The sequence below is a fragment of the Anas platyrhynchos genome, chromosome 9 (assembly GCF_047663525.1).
Source record: "Anas platyrhynchos isolate ZD024472 breed Pekin duck chromosome 9, IASCAAS_PekinDuck_T2T, whole genome shotgun sequence".
NCBI lineage: Eukaryota > Metazoa > Chordata > Aves > Anseriformes > Anatidae > Anas > Anas platyrhynchos.
In genome coordinates this window covers 587,045-613,118 of record NC_092595.1, presented here as the reverse complement: position 1 = coordinate 613,118, position 26,074 = coordinate 587,045, and the positions used below count along the sequence as shown (strand labels likewise).

Here is a 26,074-nt window from a genome sequence, read left to right as displayed (position 1 = left end):
GGGATTCAACTACTCAGAGCTTTGAGGGAAAAAAAAAAAAGTGTATGGAGAAATGCAGGCAGAACAGACAGAAGTCCAGTAAATGTGACTTGGCAGCCACTGCTTTAATCGTGGGAAGATTATTTTCATTCCTGTCGATTTAATGGAGAGAGGGTATCGTTTATAACTGTTTTCTATTCAAGAAAGCTAAAGAAATGGGTTAACATCTTCATCCTCTACTGACACACAGTCACACACACAATTTTGTCCTGATGTAACTACTTCTGGGGTTACTTCAATGTTCTTAAGGCACTAGGCTATCTTCCTCTAAACGTGCGTACACCCAGGACCAGTGGCAGTAGGACTGCAGGAGGCAGCGGGCCCGCAGTCAGAATCTCAAAGAGCACCATGACAGCAAAAAGGACGAAGTGAACAGACAGTCTAGTCATTTTAGCTGGAATATTTAGTTACAGACTTAACATTTTGCTTTCATCCTACACGCTATTTAGAAGAGAGAATCTGCTCAAAGTACATTAAAGATGTCTAAATATAGTCAAATTAATAATTGACATGATAATCTTCATTAGCAGATATTTGCATCTACCCAGCACAAGAGTTTTCAGTTTACACACATCACATCACACACATCGCATTAAATTCGCATTCACCCTGCAGACAAAACAGCACTGACTGAAAGGCACAGGCAGGGCTGCACAGGTTGCAGTACAACATGATTTCAGGCTGCTCGCAACGTCTCCCTGCAGGACGGCGGCTGCCTTGAGCAGGCTCTAACCCACCTCTCAGGTGAATCACCGTCTGCGTCCTGGGCGCTCGAGCTGCTCTGGAGCCAGGAAGTGAGCGGGGAGCGCGCTCGCCTACCCTGGCATGTGAGTCATTCCCGGGAATGAGAGAGCCAGTTGCTCCAGTTGCTCCTGGCCAGGGGAATTTTGCCTCTCTGATCAGGTACCGCAAAAAAAAGCGATTGGAAGCAAAGAAGCTTACTTCCAGATATGGTTTATTTAAGTACCTTATCGCGAGAAATACTCTCATGACTATTTGAGTTTCAAGATGCACTCTGGAGGAGTCTAAGGCACTTTCGAGATGCAGCTAAGAGGCAAATGGAAGGCGACAATGGTGGCAGGTAAGTGATTTTTGATGGTCTGAAAAGCATTTGATAAGTTGTTCTCTAAATCTTCTTGCTCTTAACCACCCTTAACTGAAAAGAAAGTGGGAATTAAGATGCAGTTGCTGAAAACAGGACATGGAACCATAAGCGGAGTATCGGATCCATTAAAAATGTGAAAAGGTCTTAAATAGTGAGACTTAACTAATCTTTTATTCATTCAATGGCAAACGTCACTTGTTATCTTTTTCCTAATGGCAAAAATTTATATATTTCTCCTAGTTATTCTTTCTAACATACTATTGAAAGTGCAGGAAGGTTCACAGATTTAATAATTTATGTCTTGACAGGGCTTGAAGTCATATCAAGTAAGACTCAGTAAATATAACATCTGAATTTGATGTGAAATGCTTGTATTCTATCCTTTTTGCCTCTTTCAGTAAAGGAAAGCATACGTGAATTCTCTTAATTACATTATACAGAATAAAGGTTTCTCTTCCTTCATACTTCACTCCGATCATGTTAAAACTTGTCCAGATCACTGGAAAAACCACATAGCTCTGAACTAGCAACTCAAACTACGTGTCTGATTAGTCTCAAAGTTAGGGAAATATATGGGGTACTTTTAAAAACCTATGTCATTTAACAAGTATTTTAGATTGAAGCGATTATTCTTAGCTATGAACAACTGAAAACAGCAGTGCAATTGAAGGTTTAAAAAAGTTTGTTTTATATTTTAAAAAATGGCTTAGTGTTTGTGCTCTACGGGGACTGCAGACATCCATTTGTCTTCTCATCGCATACGCTTGGTCTTGTTCTGATAGGGCTTCATACTTTTGTCCATCCTTTTAAAGAAGATTTTGCAATCTCCCTGTTAAAAGAGAAACCAGGAAACACTCGGCCGAGGTCACTAACTCCCTTCCAGAAGCGCAGGCCCTGCTCGCATGGAAGCTGCCGGCCGTTCTCTGGCTGGGAGCCGTCCGGCATTTCCCCGTGGCCCCACTCTCACTCCCCTTCACCAGGCAGGAGCCCTGCAGGGCCCCCATGCTGCTGGCTGCCACCTCCGCGGGAGGACCTCCAGCCGGGGACAACCCCACGGTGGGGAACAACAAGGACCAGCTCTCGCGCGCGAGAGAGAGAGAAGCTGAAGGGTGTGAAGGGATTTTAGAGACAGAAAGCATCTGTTTGCGTTAGGGGCGTGTGAGAAAAAGAGCAGTGCATTTTCAGCAGCACCGAGCCGCCGGTTCCTCCCTGCCCGCCTGCAGAGGGTTTGTTTCCCAGCACGGCCCTGCTGTCTCACCCTCCGTGCCGCCCTGGCTGCCGGGGCCTCCCCAGGGCAGGGTGGGGAGCAGCGGGGAGACCAGCTCGCCCGGCACCCGCGCCCGCAGCCCGGCCTGCGCCGGCACGCACCCACACCAGCTGCTGGGCAGGCACCCGGGCCCACACCGAGCACCGGGCGGCGGCTGCGTGGCGATGGCTGCGTTCGCCAAGGCAGCCCCTCGCTGGCCCAGCGCCTGTCTCAGCCAGGGAACTCGCCGCACTTGCTGCACGTAACCTGGGGTGGGAGATACCCGGACAACCAGCAGCAACGGGTGGGAGAGACCTCCTTTTACAAGGAGTCGCAGCTCAGCTTTGCACAGCGGAGTTCAGAAGGGCCTCCTCTCCTCTCCTCTCCTCTTCAGCCACATGAGTGCTGGGGAAAGCCAGCCCAGGCACCTGCGGTAAGACTGCAGCAGGAAACTCAAGGCATGAAATACTTATTAAAATTCTGGAACCAAGAGAAAACGTGCCTGATATACACCAGTGGCTACTGATCACCACACTGCTGTGAGAGACCAAGCTGCCAGAGACACAAACCCAGGCGCTGCCAAGAAGGCACCAGAGGAAGTGAGCAGAGTCCCACATTTCAGCTGTCTTAACCCTTCCCAACATTTAATACCCCAGTACCTTCTTTAAACCAAACAACCCAGGCAGTGCATTACCAAAAGCAGGCTTCCACAGACTTACAGGCCTGTCAGTCTCACGTCAGTGCCTGGTAAAATCATGGAGAAGATGGTTCTCGAACGTATTGAGGCGCACCTGGGGGACAAAGCAGTCATTGGTCCCAGCCAGCATGGGTTTGTGAAGGGTAGGTCCTGCCTAACTAACCTGATTTCCTTTTATGATAAGATCACCCGTATGGTGGACCAAGGGAAACCAGCTGATGTGATTTTTTTGGACTTCAGCAAGGCTTTTGACACGGTTTCCCATAGGATCCTACTGGACAAAATGTCCACCATACAGCTAAATAAAAACATCATACGATGGGTGAGCAATTGGCTAACGGGCAGGGCCCAAAGGGTTATGGTGAATGGGGCTGCGTCAGGCTGGCGGGCGGTCACCAGTGGGGTCCCTCAAGGCTCCATTTTAGGGCCGGTACTTTTCAATATTTTTATAAACGATCTGGATGTAGGAATAGAAGGCATTTTGAGCAAGTTTGCTGATGACACCAAACTTGGAGGAGTTGTGGACTCAAATGAGGGTGGAAAGGCCTTGCAGAGGGATCTGGATAGGTTGGAGAGCTGGGCGATCGCCAACCGCATGAAGTTCAATAAGAGCAAGTGCCGGGTCCTGCACCTGGGACGGGGAAACCCTGGCTGCACGTACAGACTGGGCGATGAGACGCTGGAGAGCAGCCTAGAAGAGAGGGATCTGGGGGTCGTGGTAGACAGCAAGTTGAATATGAGCCGGCAGTGTGCCCTGGCAGCCAGGAGGGCCAACCGTGTCCTGGGGTGCATCAAGCACGGCATCGCTAGTAGGTCGAGGGAGGTGATTGTCCCGCTCTACTCTGCGCTGGTGCGGCCTCACCTCGAGTACTGTGTGCAGTTCTGGGCACCACAGTATAAAAAGGACATGAAACTGTTGGAGAGTGTCCAGAGGAGGGCTACGAAGATGGTGAAAGGCCTGGAGGGGAAGACGTACGAGGAACGGCTGAGGGCACTGGGCCTGTTCAGCCTGGAGAAGAGGAGGCTGAGGGGAGACCTCATCGCAGTCTACAACTTCCTCGTAAGGGGGTGTCGAGAGGCAGGAGACCTTTTCTCCATTAACACCAGCGACAGGACCCGCGGGAATGGAGTTAAGCTGAGGCAGGGGAAGTTTAGGCTGGACATCAGGAAGGGGTTCTTCACAGAGAGAGTGGTTGCACACTGGAACAGGCTCCCCAGGGAAGTGGTCACTGCACCGAGCCTGACTGAATTTAAGAAGAGATTGGACTGTGCACTTAGTCACATGGTCTGAACTTGGGTAGACCTGTGCGGTGTCAAGAGTTGGACTTGATGATCCTTAAGGGTCCCTTCCAACTCAGGATATTCTATGATTCTATGATTCTATGATTCTACATCTGACCAACACCAAACCTCAAGAGATACAAGTTATCACAGTATGCTACAATTCTTGGTTTTAATGGGGAAAATGTTGCTGACACAAGGAAGTGACAACTGATCGGGAGCATTATAAATTGGCCTTGTATCACCTTCTGCGCAGCAGCGGCCTCTGCCCCTACAGGGAATGGCCGGGAGCTGGCAAAGCAGCTGGGCCAGGCGACGAAGAAAAGCTCTCTGGGTCCCACACACTGAAACCATGCCCAGGATTTGCAGTCTGTTGATTTCTGAGAATGGCAGACAGGCTGAGAGCACTTCATGAAAAATCAGGGTTGCAACAGGCTGAATTTCTCCCAGTTATACCCAAAAATCCCCACGTCCTTTTCCTTCCTTTTTGAAACACTGGTTGTGCTGCAAGTAGCTGGCATGGTTAGTCCCATGTCACAGCAATATACACCAAGGCACAGAAAAACCCAGCTGACTACAGTAAATGAGAATTTTTTGTCCTTTTGCAATGTGAATTAGAATTGCATACTAAAAAATAATAGAAATTGTTTCAATGCAAAATAAAATCCCTAAAAGTGAGGCTAGAATTACATAAAACTGATTGACATTACCTACACGCATGTACCAGCACTTTTATTTTTAACTACAAGATTTCTCACAGCATCCCCCATACACCTGAGACACAAGACAGGCGTGCAATAGCCAGAGCTACAATAGGTGAAGGTACAGTGCAATCAATCACACATCCTCATTCTTGTTTCTAGACCTGGACATCATCTTGGCTGTTTTTAAAGTTTCAAGTTTCTCAGCTCACTGTTTTTCATTGCACAAGGCCAATCACCACACTTAAAGCCTAGCCTGCAAGAAGCTGCAGCCCGAAGTCGGTCTCCACCGGGAAGAGGCAGAGGCCGCCTGCGCAGCCCGGCAGCAGCTCCCCACGCCAGCTCTGCCGCGGCGCCGAGCCGAGCAGCCGCCTGCCTGCTCCTCGGGAGGCAGCTCAAGGCCACCCAAACACCAACTGCTGAAACTTCAGCACCAGACTGCTTACCGCCTCAACTGCTGTGTTTATAAAAAACTTTTAAAAGACTGACTTCAGGATAATAAAGTGTATAGGACAAGTAAGGAACAGCCCATGGAATTAAAGGAAATTAACTGACAAAAATTTCCAGGCTGCCTGTTGTGCCAAGAACAGAGCCCACAGAAACACAAGCAGAACAGGAATAGAAGGGCTGGGGGAGAGACTTGTGAAGAGATTAAAAGAGGGAAAAGTTTAAGTTATTCTGGGAAAGTACATGTAAATGTGAACCTGCTTCTGGCCTCCCCCTTGGAAGGGAAGACTAGAAACGTGAGCTGGCAAGGGACTAAAAACTGCATCTTCCACGCAGCAAAAGAATGGCGATCCAGTTGGATGGAAAGGGGACAAAGTTTGCAGGTGACCAGACTGGGAGGACCGGCTGATACGCCAGAGGGCTGTGCTGCCACGCAGGACCAGGACAGGCTGGAGAAATGGGCTGCAAGAACCTCTTGCAGTTCAAAGGGAAATGCAAAGTCCTGCCCCTGAGGAACAGCCCCAAGCACTGGGACATGCTGGGGCACCCAGCTGGGCAGAGAATGAGCTGGTAGACAAGCTGAACCTGAGCCAGCAAAGTGCCCTTGCAGCAAAACAGGCCAAGAGCCTCCCGGGCTGTTCTGAGCAGGGACTTGGATTAGACAAGCAGTCTCCAGACCTGCTTCCCAACCTCACCTATTCTGTGACTCTGTAAAGGGGGCCCTTCTCTTACCCGAACACAAATGAAATGAGAGAAGTTAATAGAGAGGGGGAAGGGGAAAAAAAAAAAAAAAAAGATTTCTACAGCTATCAGCACAATGGTCATGGATTCCTAGGAAGGACAATTGAAAGGAAAAGCACATACAAGCTGCTGACAGGAAGGGAAAGGATGAAACTGTCTCCAGCTTCATACTCATCACTGCCATCCAGATGCTGACACGATGCGAGAGATCAGCTAAGACGTGTGGTGTGGTGAGGGAATGGATCCAAGGCAGCCAGCACAAGGACAAAGACACTAAGAGAGCCAAAAAGATGGGTTGTTTTTTTCAGGAGCTGAAAAGCAAATGCCAGACAAACAAAGGAGACTGTGACAGGGACCAGGAGAAGAGATGCACAGGCAGAGGGCAACCCAGTGGTGGTGCTGGGGGAGAGGCTGGGACTGTGCTGCTCAGCTTCAGGACTGCCACCGCAACAAGCCTTGCTCAGAGCGCAGCCAGTGGAAGCTGGATCTTGCATGGCAGAGTCTTAGCAGGGGTTCAGAGAAAGTAACTTAACAGGGCTACAGCACAGCTTCTACTATCAGCAGGCTTTGCGCAACCAGAAGCAACCATCAGCAGCATCTTCTTGACAGAAACAAAGGAAACACTCCAGGGTTAATCCTTTCCTCCTTCCTAATTAGAGGCTGCCATACTGAAAAAACATTAATTATCCCAACTCTGCCATCATGGCATTGTCTTCTTCATTTTCACATAAAAAATAATAATAATAGTAATAATTGCAACACTTAACTCCTCTGCCACCAAGAGCCATTTACCAGCTGCCCAGTGGGGTACCTTTGTTGGCAGTTCTCTCCTAAACCTTCATGTAAAGCAACCGCAGCCTGAGAAACAAATTTTAGCACTACACTTCATACAATGCTGCTTTAGAAATGGCGGTCAAAGTGGTGGCCACCAAAGAACTGATACCTAGAATCTTGTCACCCTCCCTCCCAATTTTCGAGTGTAGCAGATTAAAAATCCCAAGAGAAGCATAATTGACCTGAGTGCCCGCAAAGCTGAGCACATCTGCTTCACAAAGTTACACTGACCAAAACCAAGGAAAACGTCTCGCTCAGTATTTGAGATGTGCACCTGCACGGCTTAGAATCAGACCTTTGTTCCTCTTTGGCACAAGATTGTCCTCTGCTACAGAAACTGGCTGGGCATACGCATGGTACTTTTACCTTCATGTACAAAGGCTTAAGAAAGACTAAAACCCAAACTTGAGTAAGTGACTGCGAGTGGGAAGCTCTGCAGTTTACAAGAATAGCTGACAGAATTTTTCTCAGGGCCAACTCTTGAGCTAAGTGACCGCGGAGAAGGAAGTGCCCGCTGGCCACGTGAGGGGACGGCTGCCCCCGGAGCAGGTGTCAGCACAGTGCTGGGCACAGCCTGCCACGGGACAGCTCTGCTCCCGAACCACTCCTGTCGCTTGTCTTTTATTGGAGACCGCTGGGTAGGGCAGGACAGGCGGTCAGAACGCAGCTCTGCCACGGGCTGAAGGCAGACAGGCAGCAAGTTTCAGCACAGCTGGGCTGGGGACGGGATGTGCTGCTGTTCAGAGACCCGTGAGAGAGAAGTCTGGGATGGAGGGGGAAGTGCAAGGAGGAACCTGAAAACCAAGAAGGGGGTTTTCTATTAGATACTAAGGCAGACAAGAAACCTTCTGAGCCAAGGCACTGGTTCCTGTTTGTGGGTATGACTAAGCAGACGGCACAGTTGAAGACGGTTGTACCTTCTTATTGCCTCTTTGCAATCCAGTTGGCTAGGTGCAGCAACATTTCTGCTTTACGGAGAACCAGCAGACACAGCTGGCACGCCTCTCTGCCAGCAGGCCCCCAGGGGCACGAAACCCCAACGAGGGCTCCCTGAGGAGAGCTGCTTTCAACTCCCTCCCAGCCAGCCCACCCCGAAGCAGTCCCCAGGCTGCAGTGGCCAGCCCGTGACAGCTGGCCCAGGCAGGCAGCTGGCGGCAGCACCACTGCTCACTCAGCCCTTGGCCGGCAGGCAGCAGCAAGCAACCCAGCTCCCCATCACCAAATTAGAAACCAGCCGAGGTGGGTCCCCAGAGACCCCGGGGCTGGCCCTGCTCAGGCAGGGGCAGCTGCACCCACTGCCTGGCATCTTCCTCCACCTCTTCTCCGAGCACGCTGTGCTGGCATCTGACCGGCCTCACCGCAGAACAGTGACTCCTTAAGCTCAGCTGCAGCCTCGTGCTTCAGCCTGTGCCCGGTGCCTCCTGCCCACGCAGCGGGCAGCACCCAGCAGCGCCCAGCTCCTTGCAGCAGTGCCATGGGCAGCAGCAGCCTGCCTGGTGGGTGCCCTCGCACCACGTGAGCTCCACCAGCACTCACGCTGATGCCAGTAGCACGGCAGAAGAGAATAGCAGAGAAATACTAGAGAAGAGAAGAAATAACATTAAGGCTTGCCCAAGCGATGCAGGCAAGGAGTGGCTGGACATACCCAAGGGAGCCTGTGCACAGGCTCTGTACCTGCCACTTGCCAGCTTGCAGATGCAGTGTGCACAAGTACACTGCAGCCTGCACCAGTGTATTTTTTTCCACAAATCTTTACAATTAACTGTCAGTGATTTGGTTCTGATGGGCAACAGAAAAGAAAATAATTGCAGCCAGCCAAGTACAAATTGAATAAACTGCCCCACATTTCTAATGCTTGCTTTAATTCTGCCATTTACCAGACTTTAGGCTGACAAATGCAGACTGGCAAGGAGTGACACACCAAGAAGTTAGGTGCTTAAATAAACACAACTTAAAACTCCACAGCCCTATGAGCTAGAATATTCGTTCAAGTTCACAAAGAGAATTTTCTAATTTTTGAGAAGTTGCAAGTAAGAGATAAAGGAAGAATAATTAGATTTGAGGATACAGAATTTCTTTAAATAGTGAGGCAACTCAAAGCCTTAGTCATCAGCAAAACCATGCAGTCATTCTGTACCCGTATGACACTGAAATATGCCATTCAGCCTATTGCTTCATTTCTCATCTGAGGCTCTATCAGTCATGCATATAAACCAGTCTATCAACATTAGCAGTGGCGGATTACCTCATCTGTAAAACAGCATGTAATTAACCTGTATTTGCTGTAGCTGACAGCCTTTAGGGAAATTATAGAAAAAACAACCAACCAAATATATAAATGACAAGAAGTAATAGGTATTCTGCTTTAAAAAGCTACCTGAATAAAGGAGCAGCTTCTAAGGATCCAAGCAGAACACATTTGTATGGAAGCGTGAGGCACGACGTTGGAGAAACGCGGTTAGGATGAAACTGGTCAGAAGAAGTGTGTGAAGAACTGGACAAAGAGTTAAAAACCAACCTTATCCAGCACAGAAATAACACGTTCAAACACGTGAAAATCCCTCTATCGGAGTGCATAATCAGTGAACAATTACAAAATACCTTCTCTTCTTTGAAGAGAAGACACTCTTCACTCACCGTTCCAAGAGAACATTTTATTCTGGAGGAGGCTCAGGGGAGACCTTCTTGCTCTCTACAGTTACCTGAAAGGAGGTTGTGGGGAGCTGGGGGTCGGCCTCTTCCCACATGTAACTAGTGCTAGGACCAGAGGGAATGGCCTCAAGTTGCAGCAGGGAAGGTTTAGGTTGGAAATAAGAAGAAATTTCTTCTCAGAAAGAGCAGTCAGGCACTGAGACGGGTCAGGCACTGAGACAGGCTGCACAGGGAGGTGCTGGAGTCACCGTCCCTGGGGATGTTCAAGGAAAGGTTGGACGTGGTGCCTGGGGACATGGCTTAGTGGGTGACATTGGCGGTAGGGGGACTGTTGGACCAGATGATCTTGGAGGTCTTTTCCAACCTTTATGGTCCTATGTGAAAAACTGTGAACTCTCCATAGGTGATGACCTTCATCTAGTTCCTCAAGTCTACAATCCAGTGGTCTTTATCAGAACTGGAGCTCTCAGAGCCTAGGGATACACCAGGTTTGACTCAGTTGAGCCCTGATCTCTCACCGTACCAGTGTAAATAACAAAGCCATGCTACTTAATGTGCTCTGTCACAGAACTCCTTAGCTTGATAGGCTCTGATGGGAAACTGAACACCTTTGGACTTCTGAGCCTAAAGCAGGATTGTTTCTGTGCATCCAGAAATTTGGTCACACAATCAATTCTGTGCAGCAAGGACCATCATGCCTGCACCTCTCTGCTGTCCTGCACAAACCTGTTTGAGATATTAAAGCTTCAGAGCTACAACAGCATAAGGGAAAGTCTGTAACACATAATTAGGGCAGCCAACAGCAGGTGTCTTCTCTAACCTCCACCCCATGCACGCATGGAGGCCTCTCAGCTGAGCTCAGCTGTGCTGGCAGGGCAGGATACCCAGCGCTGCTAACGTGGGTTAGCTGTCACAGTTTGTAATTGTGGACAGTTCAATTTCTTTTTCCAGCCCATGCTTTACTGGGAATTGTTTGGAATATGTTTTAACATTAAAACCATCCATCAGGAATAAGATGACACAGAGATACCCATTCAGGGGCTTCATCCTAATTGGTCTGCAAGAAGAAGGAGCAAGCTCCCACTATGGTTTCAAGGTGACCCGTACCTCCCTGGGCAATCTAACTGTTCTCACACCTCCAGCAGCCAGGAAGATGCACGTGGCAGGGACTTCTCATGGCCAGTGCCCTGGTCAGGAATCAATAAGCCCATGTGGGATCTGCTAAGAGAAGTGCTGACTTGAAAAGCGTAAGAGAAGGGCTGCTGCTGCTTCTGCTGTCCATGCTGCACCTGGAAGGGGAACAGAGCACGGTGACCGAGTGGCTGGGCTGCTTCAGCAAGCAGAGGTTTTGCATGGACGGGGGAGATAAGCAAACTGCACCTGAGCAGACCTGTTACAGGGCAAGCACGGGAGCTGCGCTGATATCATCAAACCTGACAGGCACAGCTGGGCCCATCAGGGACTGGGGACTGTATTTTATGCCCCAGAGTGGTAAGATACATGCCTGTCTGGGGAGAGCCTTCTGTGGCAGTGATTTCCACATCACTGGTCCAAGTGATTGCAGTCAGTCCCGTGCAGCAACGCTCAGCTACAAAATTACGGACTAAAGCCCAGCACTCGGACCAGTGGCTTCAAACAACATACAAAACAGAATGCTGTCCGCAGTGAGGAAGGAAACCAGTAAGGTCCACAAACAGCAGGGGCTTCAAAGTCTTAAGTTGCTATGAATGCCCTGTCTCTGCCGACAGTAAACCCCAGGATACAGATGGGAAAGTGAATGGTGCAAGCTCAAAGGAGAGCCCAGACAAAAGCAAGGCTGAGATCATATGCAGCTCTCTCATCAGTGTCAGAAAACATCTTTGGGTATTATTTCTTTTTTGGATGCAAGTCAGGAGACCAAACCTTTGGTGAGTGTTGGGGCTGTTTCTGTACAAATATGTGTTGACCTGTTGTCAGACTTGTACAGTCTCTTAGTGGTAACATCCACCTAAAAGGACAGAGGCACGGGTGCAAACAGGCACAAGCCTCTTTTAACAGAATTTAAAGTGGTTTCCTTTAGGACCTGGAGTGACAGCCCACGAGAAGCTTGTTCAGCACAGATCTGATCCTCAGCTCCATTGAGTCCTACAGCACCTCCCAGGGTTACTGTATGGGAACACCGGAGCCATCAGTCACCCTGCTCTCAGGCAACACAACTGGCGTTTCACCAACTCCTCCGTGCCGAGGATCTGGGAATGCACTTGCCTGAAGAGCCTAGAGCAGGGAGCTTTCCAGGGACCGGGACCAGGAATTACACAAACTTAAAAGGAACTCTGAAATGCAGGGAAATAGGCTTCTATTTGCATAAGATAGAGAGATATGCATCTTTTCATAAAATCACTTGTTCTTTTGATCTCAGTGCCTCCTGGGTAAAAAGGGATAGCTGTGAATTACAAACAACAGCAAGAGTGATAGATTTTTCTTATTGTCTAGGAGGAAGGCTACTGCTTGTCAGCACATCCCTCAGTAGAAGACAAAATACCTAAAATAACTGACAGTCCCATTAGGGACCCCAATTTTTATCAGAGCAAATAATGCCATACCAAAAGAAGTCAGACCGAGAAAAAGCCTAAAATAGCAGAATCACAATTTTACTGAGGCTTTAAGATGTAATGATTTGCTTTACTGCCATCTAGTGACAGTTTAAAACTTTTTCACTCCCTGTCACTAATACAGTGATAATCGTGTAAAACAATTTAGATCTGCAAAAGGGCATCAGTAATTTTATCCTCTGTTCACAGCCACAGGAGAAGCAGTCAGGTCCTGCTGAGGTGTGAGCTATTTAGCTCTAGTTTTCTAATCAAAACTAATAATCAGAAAGTGAAACAAGGAAAAATTGTTACACTCAAATAATAGAAGAATAAACCAATCATCTGGGATGTTGCCTTATAAATTGATACTGTCAAATTTTCTTTATGAAGCTTTTTAACTTCAAGAAATGAGGAGTTAAGAAAAAGTCTATAAAAATAAGCGTCTGTCAGGAATCAGGCACTGAAATGGCCAAGATAAAACAAACAAATAAACAGGACATCCAGACATGAACTGTCAGGAATAAGGCCAAGCCTTTATCACAGAGTAAGGAACCAGCTGTAGTGGCAGACCAAAGGCACAAGGTGCTCCAGCCAGCACATTGCGCTGCCTGGAGACAGGCTTTGCCTGCTGCAGGAAGCGGGGTTGCATGTTTGCATCTCCTTGTACACTAAGCTAGCTTTAAAGCCTAGAGGTGTGGTGTAGAGATACACACCTGCACAGTACCAAAGCCAGGAGCAATTCGTGGCCAGGTCATTAGAGGCTCATTAGTCAGACTACATTTTTTGGAAGAAAAAAAAAAAGAAAGAAAGCAAACAGGCATTAAGAAGTTGAATACAACACGTTTTCACAGAAAATAACAAACTTTAAATGAAGTTTTCTTGGATAAACTCCACACGATCATGAGGCTGAGGACAATACAAGTTTGCTACCCACTGGCACCAAGTGCTGGGAAGCAGAGGGGACAAAGCGTGGCAGAGCTGGCCCCAGTGTGGCTGCTTGCCACTTGCCTGGTGCAGACACAGGGAGGGAGGGAGGAAGTGAAACCCCAGAAAATATTACCTGAGGTGTTTCAGCAGAGAAAACAAGCCACCATGAAACAAGCTTTTATTAAACCTCATTTGCGAAACAGTGAACAATATCTGTCAATGGGGTTCAAGGAAAATCATCTTAACTGAAGCAGATGCAGAGAAGGACTGGTACCTTCAAGACTCAAAAAAGAGAGAGAGAAGAGCTGGGATTGCTTAAACACAGTAAATGATGTCTCGGTAAATACAGAAATGTCCCTCTATAAACAGAGGGACAAATATCAGAGGTGGGGAAGGTTTCATTAAATGAAAGGCATTGGTACAGGAATAATGGAGACAGAAAGTGGCCACAGATACTCAGGTTAGAAGCTGGAGTAATGTTTCTAAGTATTAGAGCAATAAAGCTCCAGCACAGCTGTGTTAGTGAGGCAGAAGAAGGGGAATATCTTTACAGTGAATGCATGGGCTTACAAAAACCCAGCTGGCAGGACTGCCAGCAGCGATGCAGATGCCCGGCTCCAAGTGAGCTGCAGTAGGGAAGATCCTGACAGCAGAGCAGCTGCACAGCCCCCCAAGGCCAGCCATCGGCTCCACCTCAGGCCCTTCCTAGGGAATTCTGGCCAAAACTTGCTTCCCAGAGTTCTCCATGTTGCAGAGAGAAATACAGGAACTTCTGGTTTGCTTTAACTTCAGTCTTTTTCCCCAGAATGCGGAGCTGACGCAGCCCCTGCTGACTCCAGGACCTGTGGCTGCCAGTGGGGCTCCTGAGAGGTGTTCCAGCTGACGACCTACAGCACCACAAATAATGGGGTACAATTCGTCCTATGGAAAACTGCCAGGTAAAATAACACTGGAAATTGAAGTGCCTGAGAAGCGCTTACTGTATTGCTTACTATCAGTTCCTACCAAGGCTTTAAAGAAATAAGTCATCTCAGAAAAGGTTGTCTGAATACTGCCACGTGCTGCCCCCATGGGTTGCAGTCCCAGTTCACCAGCCAAGTTCAAAGCACAAATAATTTCTTGATTTTTCCCTATTTCTTGATAGGGAAAAAAAAAAAAAAAAAAAAAAAAAAACAGAAAAAATTATAACAATCTGAAGTTTGTTCACAAATATTTATATGTGAAACCTTAAAATACCCAGAGGCTGTGATTTTTAAGTACATTTAAGTAAATTAACTTTTAAATTATCATTTTAATAGGCCCAAGGAGACTCTCCAGAGTCCTGTTTCGTGACAAACACCATCTGAGCTCAAACGCTGTCTATCTGCCAAGACAACCAAGAGCGCACACCCTGCTCTTACATTAATTTTCCTTGTGCTGCTTCACAACATTCACACCCAGGTGTCAGTAACATCCCATAGCCAACTCAGGGATATCCCACAGCAAGGATAACCCCGCTGCCAGCACCCTCCCTGTGCCGGCACCTCGGCGCGGAGAGGCCTACAAAATGAATGCACATGCCCGGCTTCATTCCCTGATTAGGTGACTTAGGGCAGGATTTTATAAAGTCAGTGCAAACGCCCATTATCCTCACAGTTATCAAGTTTCCTGTATGAAAACACCTCTCCTGGAAACTTTGGTAATGTACAGAAGAATTATTCCTGAACTGCTAGGAAAACAACAGGAGCAGGCGTGGTAGGAAGGGACGAAAGCATTGAGCATTTACAACTTTAACTTAAGACAACCTTCATACAGAATAGCTTGGTACAAAGCATGAAAGCCACATATTAAGTTCATTGAATCCTATCAAAGGGCAGGAGGGGTGCTTGTGAGTATCACAAGAACTGCTCAAATGGACATTCATTTACTCGCTGCATTTTCCTCCAGTTGCAGTATTGGCAGAGGCACCTTTGTATCCAGCGGGAAGCAGCAGCCATTGTGCTCAGGGGTTGATAAGCCACAGATTAATTTACTTTAACGCATGCAGTACTCAGGACTGCTGTTTCAGGCTCAGGTTTTCTGAGCTGGCTGACCTGAGCAGCCTCTGGGATTGCCCAGAGAGGTGACATTTTCTAGAGGATGGTTCTAAAACTGCTCCGTTTATAAAACACTAAAAACATACTTCAAAATTGTTCTTTTCCATAGCTCCTGTAGATGACCATCTGAGCCAAGACAACAGTACCGCATCGAATCACACAGCAGGCCTCCTCGGGAACTCCACGCAGAACGAGTTCACCACCATTGTTCTGCCTGTGCTTTACCTCGTTATTTTCTTGGCAAGCATCCTGCTGAACGGCCTAGCAGTATGGATTTTCTTCCACATCAGAAATAAAACAAGTTTTATATTTTACCTCAAAAACATCGTGGTTGCAGACCTCCTCATGACCCTGACGTTCCCATTTAAGATAATTCAGGACTCCCAGCTGGGCCCATGGCACTTCAACTCATTCCTATGCCGGTACACCACGGTTTTATTTTACGCCAACATGTACACTACAATCGTGTTCCTCGGACTCATCAGTATTGACAGGTATCTGAAAGTCGTGAAGCCCTTTGGAGACTCCAGGATGTACAGCATCACCTTCACTAAGATCTTATCTGCCTGTGTGTGGGTAGTTATGGCTTTCCTAGCTTTGCCAAATCTGATCCTTACAAACGGCTACCCGACAAAGAAAAATATAGACGACTGCATAAAACTTAAATCACCCCTGGGAGTCAAATGGCATACAGCTGTCATTTACATCAATACCTGCATGTTCGTAGTGGTCCTGATAGTACTAATAGGATGTTACATTGCAATCTCCAGATACATTTATAAATCAAGCAAGCAATTCATCAGCTCGTCAAGCAGAAAGCGAAAGCATAATCAAAGTATAAGGGTTGTAGTGGCTGTGTTTTTCACTTGTTTTCTGCCGTACCACTTGTGCAGAATACCCTTTACTTTTAGTCATCTAGACAAGCTGCTAGATGACTCTGCACATAAGATCTTGTATTACTGCAAGGAAATGACACTGTTCCTCTCTGCATGCAATGTTTGTCTGGATCCAATAATTTACTTCTTCATGTGTAGATCATTCTCCCGAAGGCTGTTCAGAAAATCAAATATGAGAACCAGGAGCGAGAGCATTAGGTCGCTTCAGAGCGTCAGACGGTCAGAAGTGCGCATATACCATGAGTACACCGATGTCTGAAGTCACCCACACAGAGACTTTTGCTAATTTCTGAGAGTATTTGTATAACATGTAAATAAAACGTATCTTTGAGTATCTGACCATGGATGTTCATTAAGGACTGTGCAGACACGTACAGCTTTTCCATTTCAGCTTACTAACATCTATCTTAAATGTCAAAAGCCTGAATTCACACAGAGATCAGGTTCACTTCAGATTTTTTTACATTTGTTTTGTTTTCTTAAGGTCAACAGAAACTAAAGAAATCCAATGTCAATATCTTGTAATTTAAAGAATGTTGTCATTAACCAAGAGAAGCTCTTTTCCCGTATGGCTCAAATGCCAATAATTATTTCAGTCTCATAATGCTCCTTTATTTTCATTTCATTTTTAATGCATTTTTCACTCTTATTGACATTCTATCAGTTCTTCCTTTCTGCTTTCTAGCAGAAATACTTTAAGACAGTAAAATTGTTATTTTCACCTAAAATAGTTACTGAGAATGTGAGAACAGCAAAAAATTTGCTTAACAAACCAAAAATGCACGGGTTGTACTGGCAATGCCTGACACTGAAGCCAGATGAAAGGCATCGTGTGCTGCAGTTACATGTGCAGAGGAGGAGGAAGAGGGTGACCACTGAAGGTGCAGGCCACGCCAACCCGTGCACACATCTGTTCCAGAGCTGGGGACAGGGAAGTACTCGTACCCAAGGGTGGTTTCACCACTGGCTAGCCCAAACCACAGCACTGCTCTTGACATGGACCACGGTTGGTGAAACAATGTACAGGGTTCGTTTTTACACACAGACAATGTCATATGTCAGAAAAACGTTGTCAGAATGAAGCTACTTTTGCCTGCCTAGTGGCACTAACATCCCACGTAAATGGTTCCGGAGCCCCACGCCTCATACACCTTCTCCCTGAGCCCGACAGCCCCGACAAGACACAGTGCCGTGACGGACAGCGATGCGGAGCTGCAGGCAGCTCCAGCAGAGCCGGGCATGCTCTCGCCTTGGAGCAGGGTCTCAGGGGGCTGCTGCCAGGGGACAGGGGATCTGCGGGGCTGCTCCTCACAGGCGGCACTCAGCTACCTGCCGACAGCTCCTCGGCTCCGCTCCACCACCTGTGTCAGCAGCAGCAGCCTCCTTTCCACAGGCCCAGCCTGCTGCAGCGCTTCTCATCCCTTTTCAGAATATCAACATGAGAAATTCAAATACTACCCTAGTTTAAGTCTTTTCTCAAAAAACAAACCAAAAACCATTACTTCTTTAGATTCTCACTTCCCTCATGCTAAGGGAGGGCACAACAGAAAACACTCGTTAACAGACTCGTATGACAGAACCAAGCAATAGACACGAAGCTGAACACTCAGTTTCACAGCACTTTCTATGCCTGCTTAATAAAGCACGAATAAAACTTAAGGTACCAGGAAATTTTGTTCAAAATTATTTATGTTGGCTGCATGCAACTCTTGGAAACTAACAGAGTCCCTGATAAGCAGGTGAAATCCTCTTTCGGACAGTTCAGGCTGCACCTCTGGGCTGTTATTCAAGCTGTGGGACACAACCCGACCGGAGGAAACGCTAAAGGAGAGCTTCCAAAGCCAAGGCAAGAAAAAAGGAGTAATAAAGGACCAACGCAGAATCTGCTGCACGAGGAAGAGTTGACTAATGACTAAACTACTCAAGAGAAGACAGAAGTCCTGAAGAGTCCCCACCAGAGCTCACAGTGACTGGGACACTGCAAGAGATTTCACTGGGGCCCGGGGGCCTCCACCACGCAAGCAGCCGACAGCGGTCAGGAGGAGCAGTCGGCAGCCAGGAGCTCGCAGCAGGCTGTGCCAACATCCCCCTGCTCATCACCACCACCAGGTCGGGCAGGCTGCAGGGCACACCCTGGGAGCCAGGTGGACCGGGGCTGAGCGAGGTCCACAAGGCTGTGGCAGCAGCTCCTCGGCCCCGGGAAGCGCACGGACCTTGCCGCATGGTGCAGAGATGCACGCACGAGTTCCTGCTCCTCTGACAGCTTCGTTTTACAAGGACGGGCAGCTCTCACTGAACAGGGCTGGTGTACCCCCCACACACCTCCCTGCCCCAGGAAGCCCCAAGAGGAGCTGGAGCTGACTCCAGCCAGCACAGAGCGCTGCGGATTCAGGGCACACCACGGCAGAGCTGGGTGGCTGCGGGTGCATGCCCGTGAGCGCCAGCCGCAGCTCGGCAGCGCCCAGCAGCCCGCAGGCAGGACCCCGCCGCGACAGCCAGCACGGGGGGACCCACAGGGAGAACACACTTGGCCTTTCAAGGCTACAAGGGTGTGCTTGAAGTTAGGGCGGTCAACTGAGCAATGCTTACGTGAAACGTTTTGTCCTGTTATTTCACTGGGGATTAAATCAGATTTGCTCAGAGTAAAAGCTCCTCATAAACTAAACAAGCAGCCAACTTAAAAAACATAGATTGCAAGGAGCTGACGAGCGATGTATTTTTGATATGCATCTTATGCAACGCAGTGAAATTGCACAAACAGAAGATGGCAATAGTCCATCATCAAGTGCCTTATTCATATAAGGAATTGCCCTTTAGGATAGAAAAAAAAATGAAACTGCAGCTTTCAAAGAAGAAAGTAAGATATTCCACGAAAATACCTCTGATGAAGTATTACACAGAAATGAGTGTTTCCTTCTTTTTTTAAACAGCAGTTAGTTTAGTTTTATATTCCATTTTAAGCACAGAGAAAAAGCTGAAGTGTAAGTACTACAGATAATATTTGGATTACATAGCTGAATTAAAACAAGTATTATAAAGCTACTTATATTGTTGAGGGGGGATCACTTCTTGAAAGGAGGGGTGCTTTGGATATTTATCCTACTTAAAGTACAAATACTGTAAGTGGCCAAAATACCACAGAATAAACCCTACTTTCCAATCAGCTCTGTAGAAAACCAAGTTTGCACACAGAATATCAAAGGCTAGTTCTGAGACTGAATTTGCTATTTTGTGCTCTTACGGGTTTTTGCATATACAAAACTATATTAAGAAAACCATTTTGGGAACTGGGTTTCATAGTTCAAATTCTCTTAAGCTTCAAGTGGAACTGCATATTACTGGCCTGGTTTTGCGAAATAGTAATATTTAGGACTGCGAGGTCAGTATGTACACAAAGACACTAATAATCAAAGACCTTCTTAGGTATTATATGGTTAAAGAAAGTGATGAGCGAGTGCTTCTCGTCTCCCTTTTACGACACAAGTAATCGGGAATCACAGAGGGGTGTATGGCTTATGAAACTGCATCAGACAATTACTCCGAGAAATTCACACACCCCTCCCCGGGGCTCTGCTTTGCACCTTTCGTCACTGCTGCAACATCTGCATAGCTACAGGACGCAGCAGGTACAGACAGCTGGTCTTCTGCTTTAAGGGACCAAGATCACTTCCTATGAGGCTGCAACATCTTCATCTTCATGTCCCCCCTCGCGGCACACTCACCACGTGCTTACCACCCAAGGCTAAGACAGACAGCTCATGCTATGATGGGTTCCCAGATCTTTCCACGGGCTCAGCACGCAAAACAAGTGGCTATCATCACACTTGTACTTTCTTGTAGCCTTCTCCAACATTAATCTTTTGAGTTGAAATGCTCTGCCTACCATACAGGTTATCCTGATTTACCCCAAACCACTGTTTGTCCTGCAACACAGAGATATGTATGCATACAGAGCAAGAAAGCTTGAGCCCCTCTCAGAATCACCACCTGTCTCCAGGTGTCTGGTTGTCTTCCTATCCCCTCAGCCACTCCAGCAACGCCTGAAGAGCTACATGAGTGGAAGCATCCCCTTCTCTGTTCTGAACTTTCATTCCTCTCTATGTCTATTACTTGCTTAGATTATTTAAATTGCTAGATCTTCAACTAAAGCTCCATTTAAAACAAACAAACAAACAAACAAACAAAACATTTAAAAACAGTACTGGGGTTACAAGAGTCAAGTGATAATGTGCTGGAAGCTCATGTTGTTGCTTTCCACCCAGATCAGCTCGCTTTTGACACAGGGCCATAGTGCAGCGCACACACTACTTCTTGCTCCTGTGATACAAGTTTTAATGGCCTAACGCTATTTCCCGTTACAGCCCCTCCAGGACCTTGCATGACTCACTGCCCGCTCCTTCAGCTGTAGTTCTGGGGTTCCTTATTTTCTGTACTCTGCCCAAGTTGAAATAAAAAGGTGCAAGAGAGTTCACAGGAAAAGTCCCAGATCTTGACCAATAGCTGTTATTTCAGAGCAGCAGGCCAGGACAGAAGCACGCCTAAGTTTTGATCATGAAGCTTGGGATTCCTTTTTTCTTTTTTTAAACAGGACACAACATGTGCAAGGTGTTTTTTCAGGTGGAGGCATGACAGCAAATCAGACCCAAGAAAGCAAGGAGCGCACAATTCATGAACACTGGTGAAAGTTTTCACTTCAGAAACTTTGCATTACACTGCAATTGAATCTCCATGCCACGGAGCTACCGTGGAAGGAACGTTACTTGAACATGTACTTAGAGACAGCTCTAGACCACAACCCATGCAAGACTTTTGTCACTACATATAATATGCCCTTTGGTTTCGAGGTTTTCCTAACAGTTACCTTTGCCAGGGCTTTCCACCAGTGCAGCTTCCTAAACACCTAAAAAAAAGGAAAGTAAAACCCCCCAAAAGTTCTAGAAGTGTCTTCGTATTGACACACGCCCAAGCCTCATGAGCTCTGCAGCTGTCCCTGTGTGTGGCGTGCACCCAGACTGGGCTCACTCCGACGTGCCTTGGCTCCCACCTCGGACAGCCTCAGCTCTGCCCCCCGGGCCACCCCGACACCCAGCGTGAGCATGGGAGCCACAGCGGTGCCGCAGGGTACGGCCAGAGACTGCCAGCTCACCCTGAGACTGGTCACTGGCAGCTCCCGAAGCCTACCCAACAGCGATGTAGAGGCATCTCCCAGTCAGCAAAACAAAACGAGGCAGAAAATATTTGCTGGCAAGCTGTGATAGGCTAAAAACTAAACCCGTAAGTCCTGCAGGGCTTTTGTAATTAGCGTGCCATCTAGCAGGATTATCCTACACAAATATTTATCTTGTTCATCCTGCTTTAATCAATTCACGGCGCCTGGCCACAGATATAATACAATCTGCGTGGTTTCACATTTAGTAGGGCTGGAAGCACTGAGTACTTCATTAGAAGGTTTTGATAATGAGGCACAAACCTCTAATAAGACTGGTAGACAGAGACATTGCTTATATATGGCAATAGTTTGGTGGGGTAAGACACATTTAGGAAAAAAACAAATCTGAACCTGTCAGCCCCATTCCTGTTTGCAAAGGTGTGAGAGCTACCACCCCTGTCAGCAGCCTCATCAGACATGACCAACATCACCACCACCACCAGAGCCCTTTCAGTGGGCAGTGTGCCCTGATACACTGTCAGTGTCCTCCCGTCTGTCTGTGAGCATGTATCCTCTGGTTCTGATGTAGAAGTCAATCAGCAGGACTATAAAATGGTTTCCTTTCACAGGCACTGAGCTCAAACAAAAGCTTCAAATGATTTTTTTAATAAAGAAAAAAAATAGACTAGAAGATGTGTGATTTGGGGAAAGAAAAAGACTTCTATGGCTAAGGGTAAAATACATTATCAGTTGTTCTTAAGACACCAAAAGCATACGATATATAGCAGAAGTCTTTTCTGGCAATCAAGCTCACTGCTTTCTTTCCAACCCCTTGGAAACAGCAGCTGTATCTGTAGATCCTTATATACTAAAATTGGCTGGTATGTTGGAAAAACATCCATGTTTGCATAATGAAGTGACCCTTCGGTTTGCCCTGATGTCCAGAACCATTCCAGCAGGGTGAAACTGCACACAGAGCTGAGACTTCCTACCCACCCGCAGAGCTCTTAATCCTCTGCCCCGGACAGCTGGTTACTTCTCTGAAGCACGCAAAAAGCTCTCTGTGCCCTACCATCTAATTCATCACAGAATTGCAGCTTGCACTTGAAAGCTCTGCATTTCTTGTTCATTTGAGACCTCACACAGCCATGTGGAGCTGCAGACTTCAGACTCACACTGAAGGCAGCATTTTGACTGACGTACGTCAGTAGCTTTAGTTTAACAACTCTGGCAAGCTTTAACCAAGGATGACACTGCAAACCAAAAAGTACAGTCATGCCTTTAAGCAAACCTACAATGACATAATTTCATAATACAACATACAACACAAAAAAGTCATCCCCAAAGCTGCTCACCCCTGGATTCCGCTACCTTTCAACATATTACCATATTTTAAAATAATTTCATACTATGAAGTTTGAGCTGCATCATGAGTCCTGCACAACTTCAGGGAAACTACCAAGCACCCACACATTCTAGCACTTCAGCTGGTGTCTGAGTTGCCTCTGCCTACTGAGAATTGCCTTCCCTTTCCAGTATGTGCTGGCTCCCTGCGATCTTCAGAGAGGAAGACCACTAACACTTCACTTCTGGTTTCCTGGCAAATCATGTTCTGCTTCTACTGTTCTTCTTCTAACAATAAACAAAATGGAAAAAATGATACAACAGATGAAGTAAGATGGAGAAAAGAGATATCCCTAACAGTCCGAAAACAAGATGACTGTTTAAAGCTGCAGGAACAGCCTTCAACATTTAGCATGAAAAGGGCCCTTTTTAGGGGCTGTTTATAAGCTCTTCCTCCTTTACCTCAATATTTTAAACACATAGGCAAAATTATGTTCCTCGCTCACTATTAAAGGCAAGCACCATCATCTTTATTTCCTTCTGGGCAATAAAGTTTGTGACTGAAAGGCTCAGACTGCAAGCCTGAGCAGCGAGGTCATGCTGCCCATCCAAAATGCCCACTCAGTTTATTTTAAAATACTTTGGGTGCAACTCCCCAGAAATATTTGGCGAAGTACAGAAAACAACCCTTGACTTTGCAAGAAATAAGTGGCAACGTTCAATCTAAAAAAAAAAAAAAAAAAATTCCTCTATAAAACTGAGATTAAGCTTCCCCTCAAGGACAGACTGCATTTAACTACCTTTGCATAGCTCATTCTGGGAATTTAGCTGAATTACATTACATAAGTAGAGCCAAACAAAAATAGTTATGAAAATATCTTGTTAAGTTTCAGCAGACATTATTCTGAGAAGTCATGGAAGTCAGAACAGTCATCATGGGTTAACACGAAGCCTGCCGGTGCGGAGAACAAGCATGCTGCATTCCTTGGAGTACTGTGCTGTGCTCTTCGCTGTGTCACAAAGAAGCAAACGAGCTTTTCTAAAGAAAGCTTGGACCCCCAGTAATGCAAACAGTGGAAATCAACTGCAGTATCAGTTTGCTTACTGAGTTACTCAGTCTAAATCAGCAGTTTTACATAAATATGGTGCTAGCGTTGTTTTCTTCAGAGAAGCAGTCTCTCTCTGCAGAATTATCGTTAAATATTCACTCACTCAACATCAAAGCTGAAAGTGCTCACTTCCAGAACGCTATTAAGCAAAGTTTTTTTAAAAAAAAAAGTACTGCCAACACTAATTTACAAAGCATGTGTTGCTCAACGCATCCTTACACTCAGCTGAAAAGCCATCTCCACCATATGCACATTACTCAAGACAGCTTTCCTTTAATGTTGACAAGAACAAGATGCTCCACTTTCCGTTTCAAAGCATTCTTTTTCTTTTTTCTTTCGGGGGGCAGCAGTGGGGTAAAGGATATCCAAATGACAACAAACCAAACTAAGGAGTAGAAGTACTTCACAACATCAAAGTTCCATTTCTAGGCTGCATTAGGGCAACTCAACATTTGACAGGAGACACGAGGAAAGCAAGTTCTAGAAAGCGCAGAGAACCCCTTTTATGCAGACAGGAATTTTTCAAGGCAGACTGTCGATTCAAATCAAGCCTTTCAAACAGAGAATAACCTGTAATCAAAACCCAAATATGCAAAAACCTTGCATCCAAAAGTGCCCTAGAATTTGCCTTGTATTGGAATTCAACAACTTCAGATTGGCATCTGCTTTACAGACGCCTGCCCTGGCAACTTTGTGTATTATGAGCACATTCAATCCATGTGCTTTCATTAAAAGCCAGAGGTGTCTAAACCACAAATTCTGTCCCACTGACAAATGCACATCTTCTGACAGATTTACACCATTCCTACCTAGAGATGACATCTGTGTCTTCTCTGTGTACCTTCTGCTTTAGTTCCTGCAGGATTGGTGTATCTTTTAAGGAGTTCCTATTTACAGCTTCGCAGTCCTGGAGCCTGGTCTTGATACTACTGCAATGATTTCATGCTTACCAACACTCCTACGTGCCGCAATGCCAAGAACTAACAGAGAACCATGGATAGAAATCAGCAGGTTTCTCCATGAAGCAACTCCTTTCTTGGAAGAGTAAGGCACGCACGCACACACCCTGCGGTGGCTTTTCAGTTCTGTGCAGATTTAGGGGCTTACAGGATCAGCTAATCAGCATGGCAGATGGCAGGGAACATGCCACTGCACTGCTGAGATGGTTGCCAGATGTGATGCTTCCAGGAAACCTCTGGTATGTAAGGAGAATTAAACTTTTAAACCTAGCAGGCCAGCCCCCCAGTGCCGCAAGACATTTTAATGGGCAACAACTTTGAGTGCAAACAGATAATTTCATGGGCTTTCTGACTAAGACATTGTAGAGCACAGGATCAGGGTATTTGGATTTTACGACTCTAAAAAAGGAAGTTTTCAGGCCAAGCACGGAAGTTAACTGTTCTTAACTTATAATAAAAGAATGACAGATTCACATGACTTAAAGTTTTCATAGCTATCTTCATTGCAAAAGGAAAGACAGTATGCAACTATGTACAGAACTCAAATGTGACCATTTCCTCATGTTTATTTGGTTATGACCTTGAGGAGTACTTATTGACCAACGGCATCCCAGAGCAAGCTAAGATCTTCTCTCTTACATACAACAGATTAAGAAGTAAGTGGACACATTTCTCCCTGTGACCGCAGTGCAAGACTGCTCAGACAAGCAGTCCCAGGACAGGACGAAGCTGCTGGACCACCTTGCTCAGCTACTGCAGGAGGGGACAGCGGGGTCTCAGCCCTGGCTTTCCCAAGGCAGGAGTACTGCACGGTCAGCACACACGCAGTCCAGACCACTCACCTGCATTTGCATCCACCTCAGTTAGCTAGGAAAGGTCTATTTTATGGATTGAAAAATAACAAATTACTCAGCCGCTCAGAGATGGAGGCCTGTGATTGCACTGCAGTTCTGCTAACTAGCTCAAGAAAAAGCATAATGCTTCAGAAAAAAACATAAAAGAAAATGTTTTACACTGTAGAGAAAAGCCCTAGCTCAAGCTTCCTGCGTCCAGGAGCAGATGAGGAATTTATGGGCAGTTTTGGTTTGCAAAGAAGCTCCTCTTATCCTTACGTTTCCCTTTCAAACTTGCTAGTTTTTGCAAACTACACTTTTCTTCCTCCTTTGTGATGATTTCATCCGGACACAAATGGACGATTACTTACTGCAATTTTAGGTTTAGATGAGGAAGCTATTGGAAAAAGTTTGTTGTGAGTCACAATGTGAAAGTTGATCCTGGTCCCAAAAGGGATATTGAGGTTTC

The 26,074-nt window shown here is 46.5% G+C and overlaps 2 protein-coding genes across 20 annotated transcripts in view; one reads left to right on the top strand and one right to left on the bottom strand.

Annotated features, from left to right (window-relative positions):
* MED12L (mediator complex subunit 12L) overlaps positions 1-26,074 on the bottom strand; it is a 131,216-nt gene that overhangs the window by 57,546 nt on the left and 47,596 nt on the right. The window lies entirely within an intron of this gene.
* GPR87 (G protein-coupled receptor 87) lies at positions 707-16,550 on the top strand. Its single transcript, XM_005023654.6, has 3 exons — positions 707-1,120; positions 14,046-14,178; positions 15,425-16,550. Exons 2-3 carry the CDS (start codon positions 14,145-14,147, stop codon positions 16,468-16,470), a joined length of 1,080 nt encoding a protein of 359 aa, XP_005023711.3. The 5' UTR covers positions 707-1,120; positions 14,046-14,144; the 3' UTR covers positions 16,471-16,550.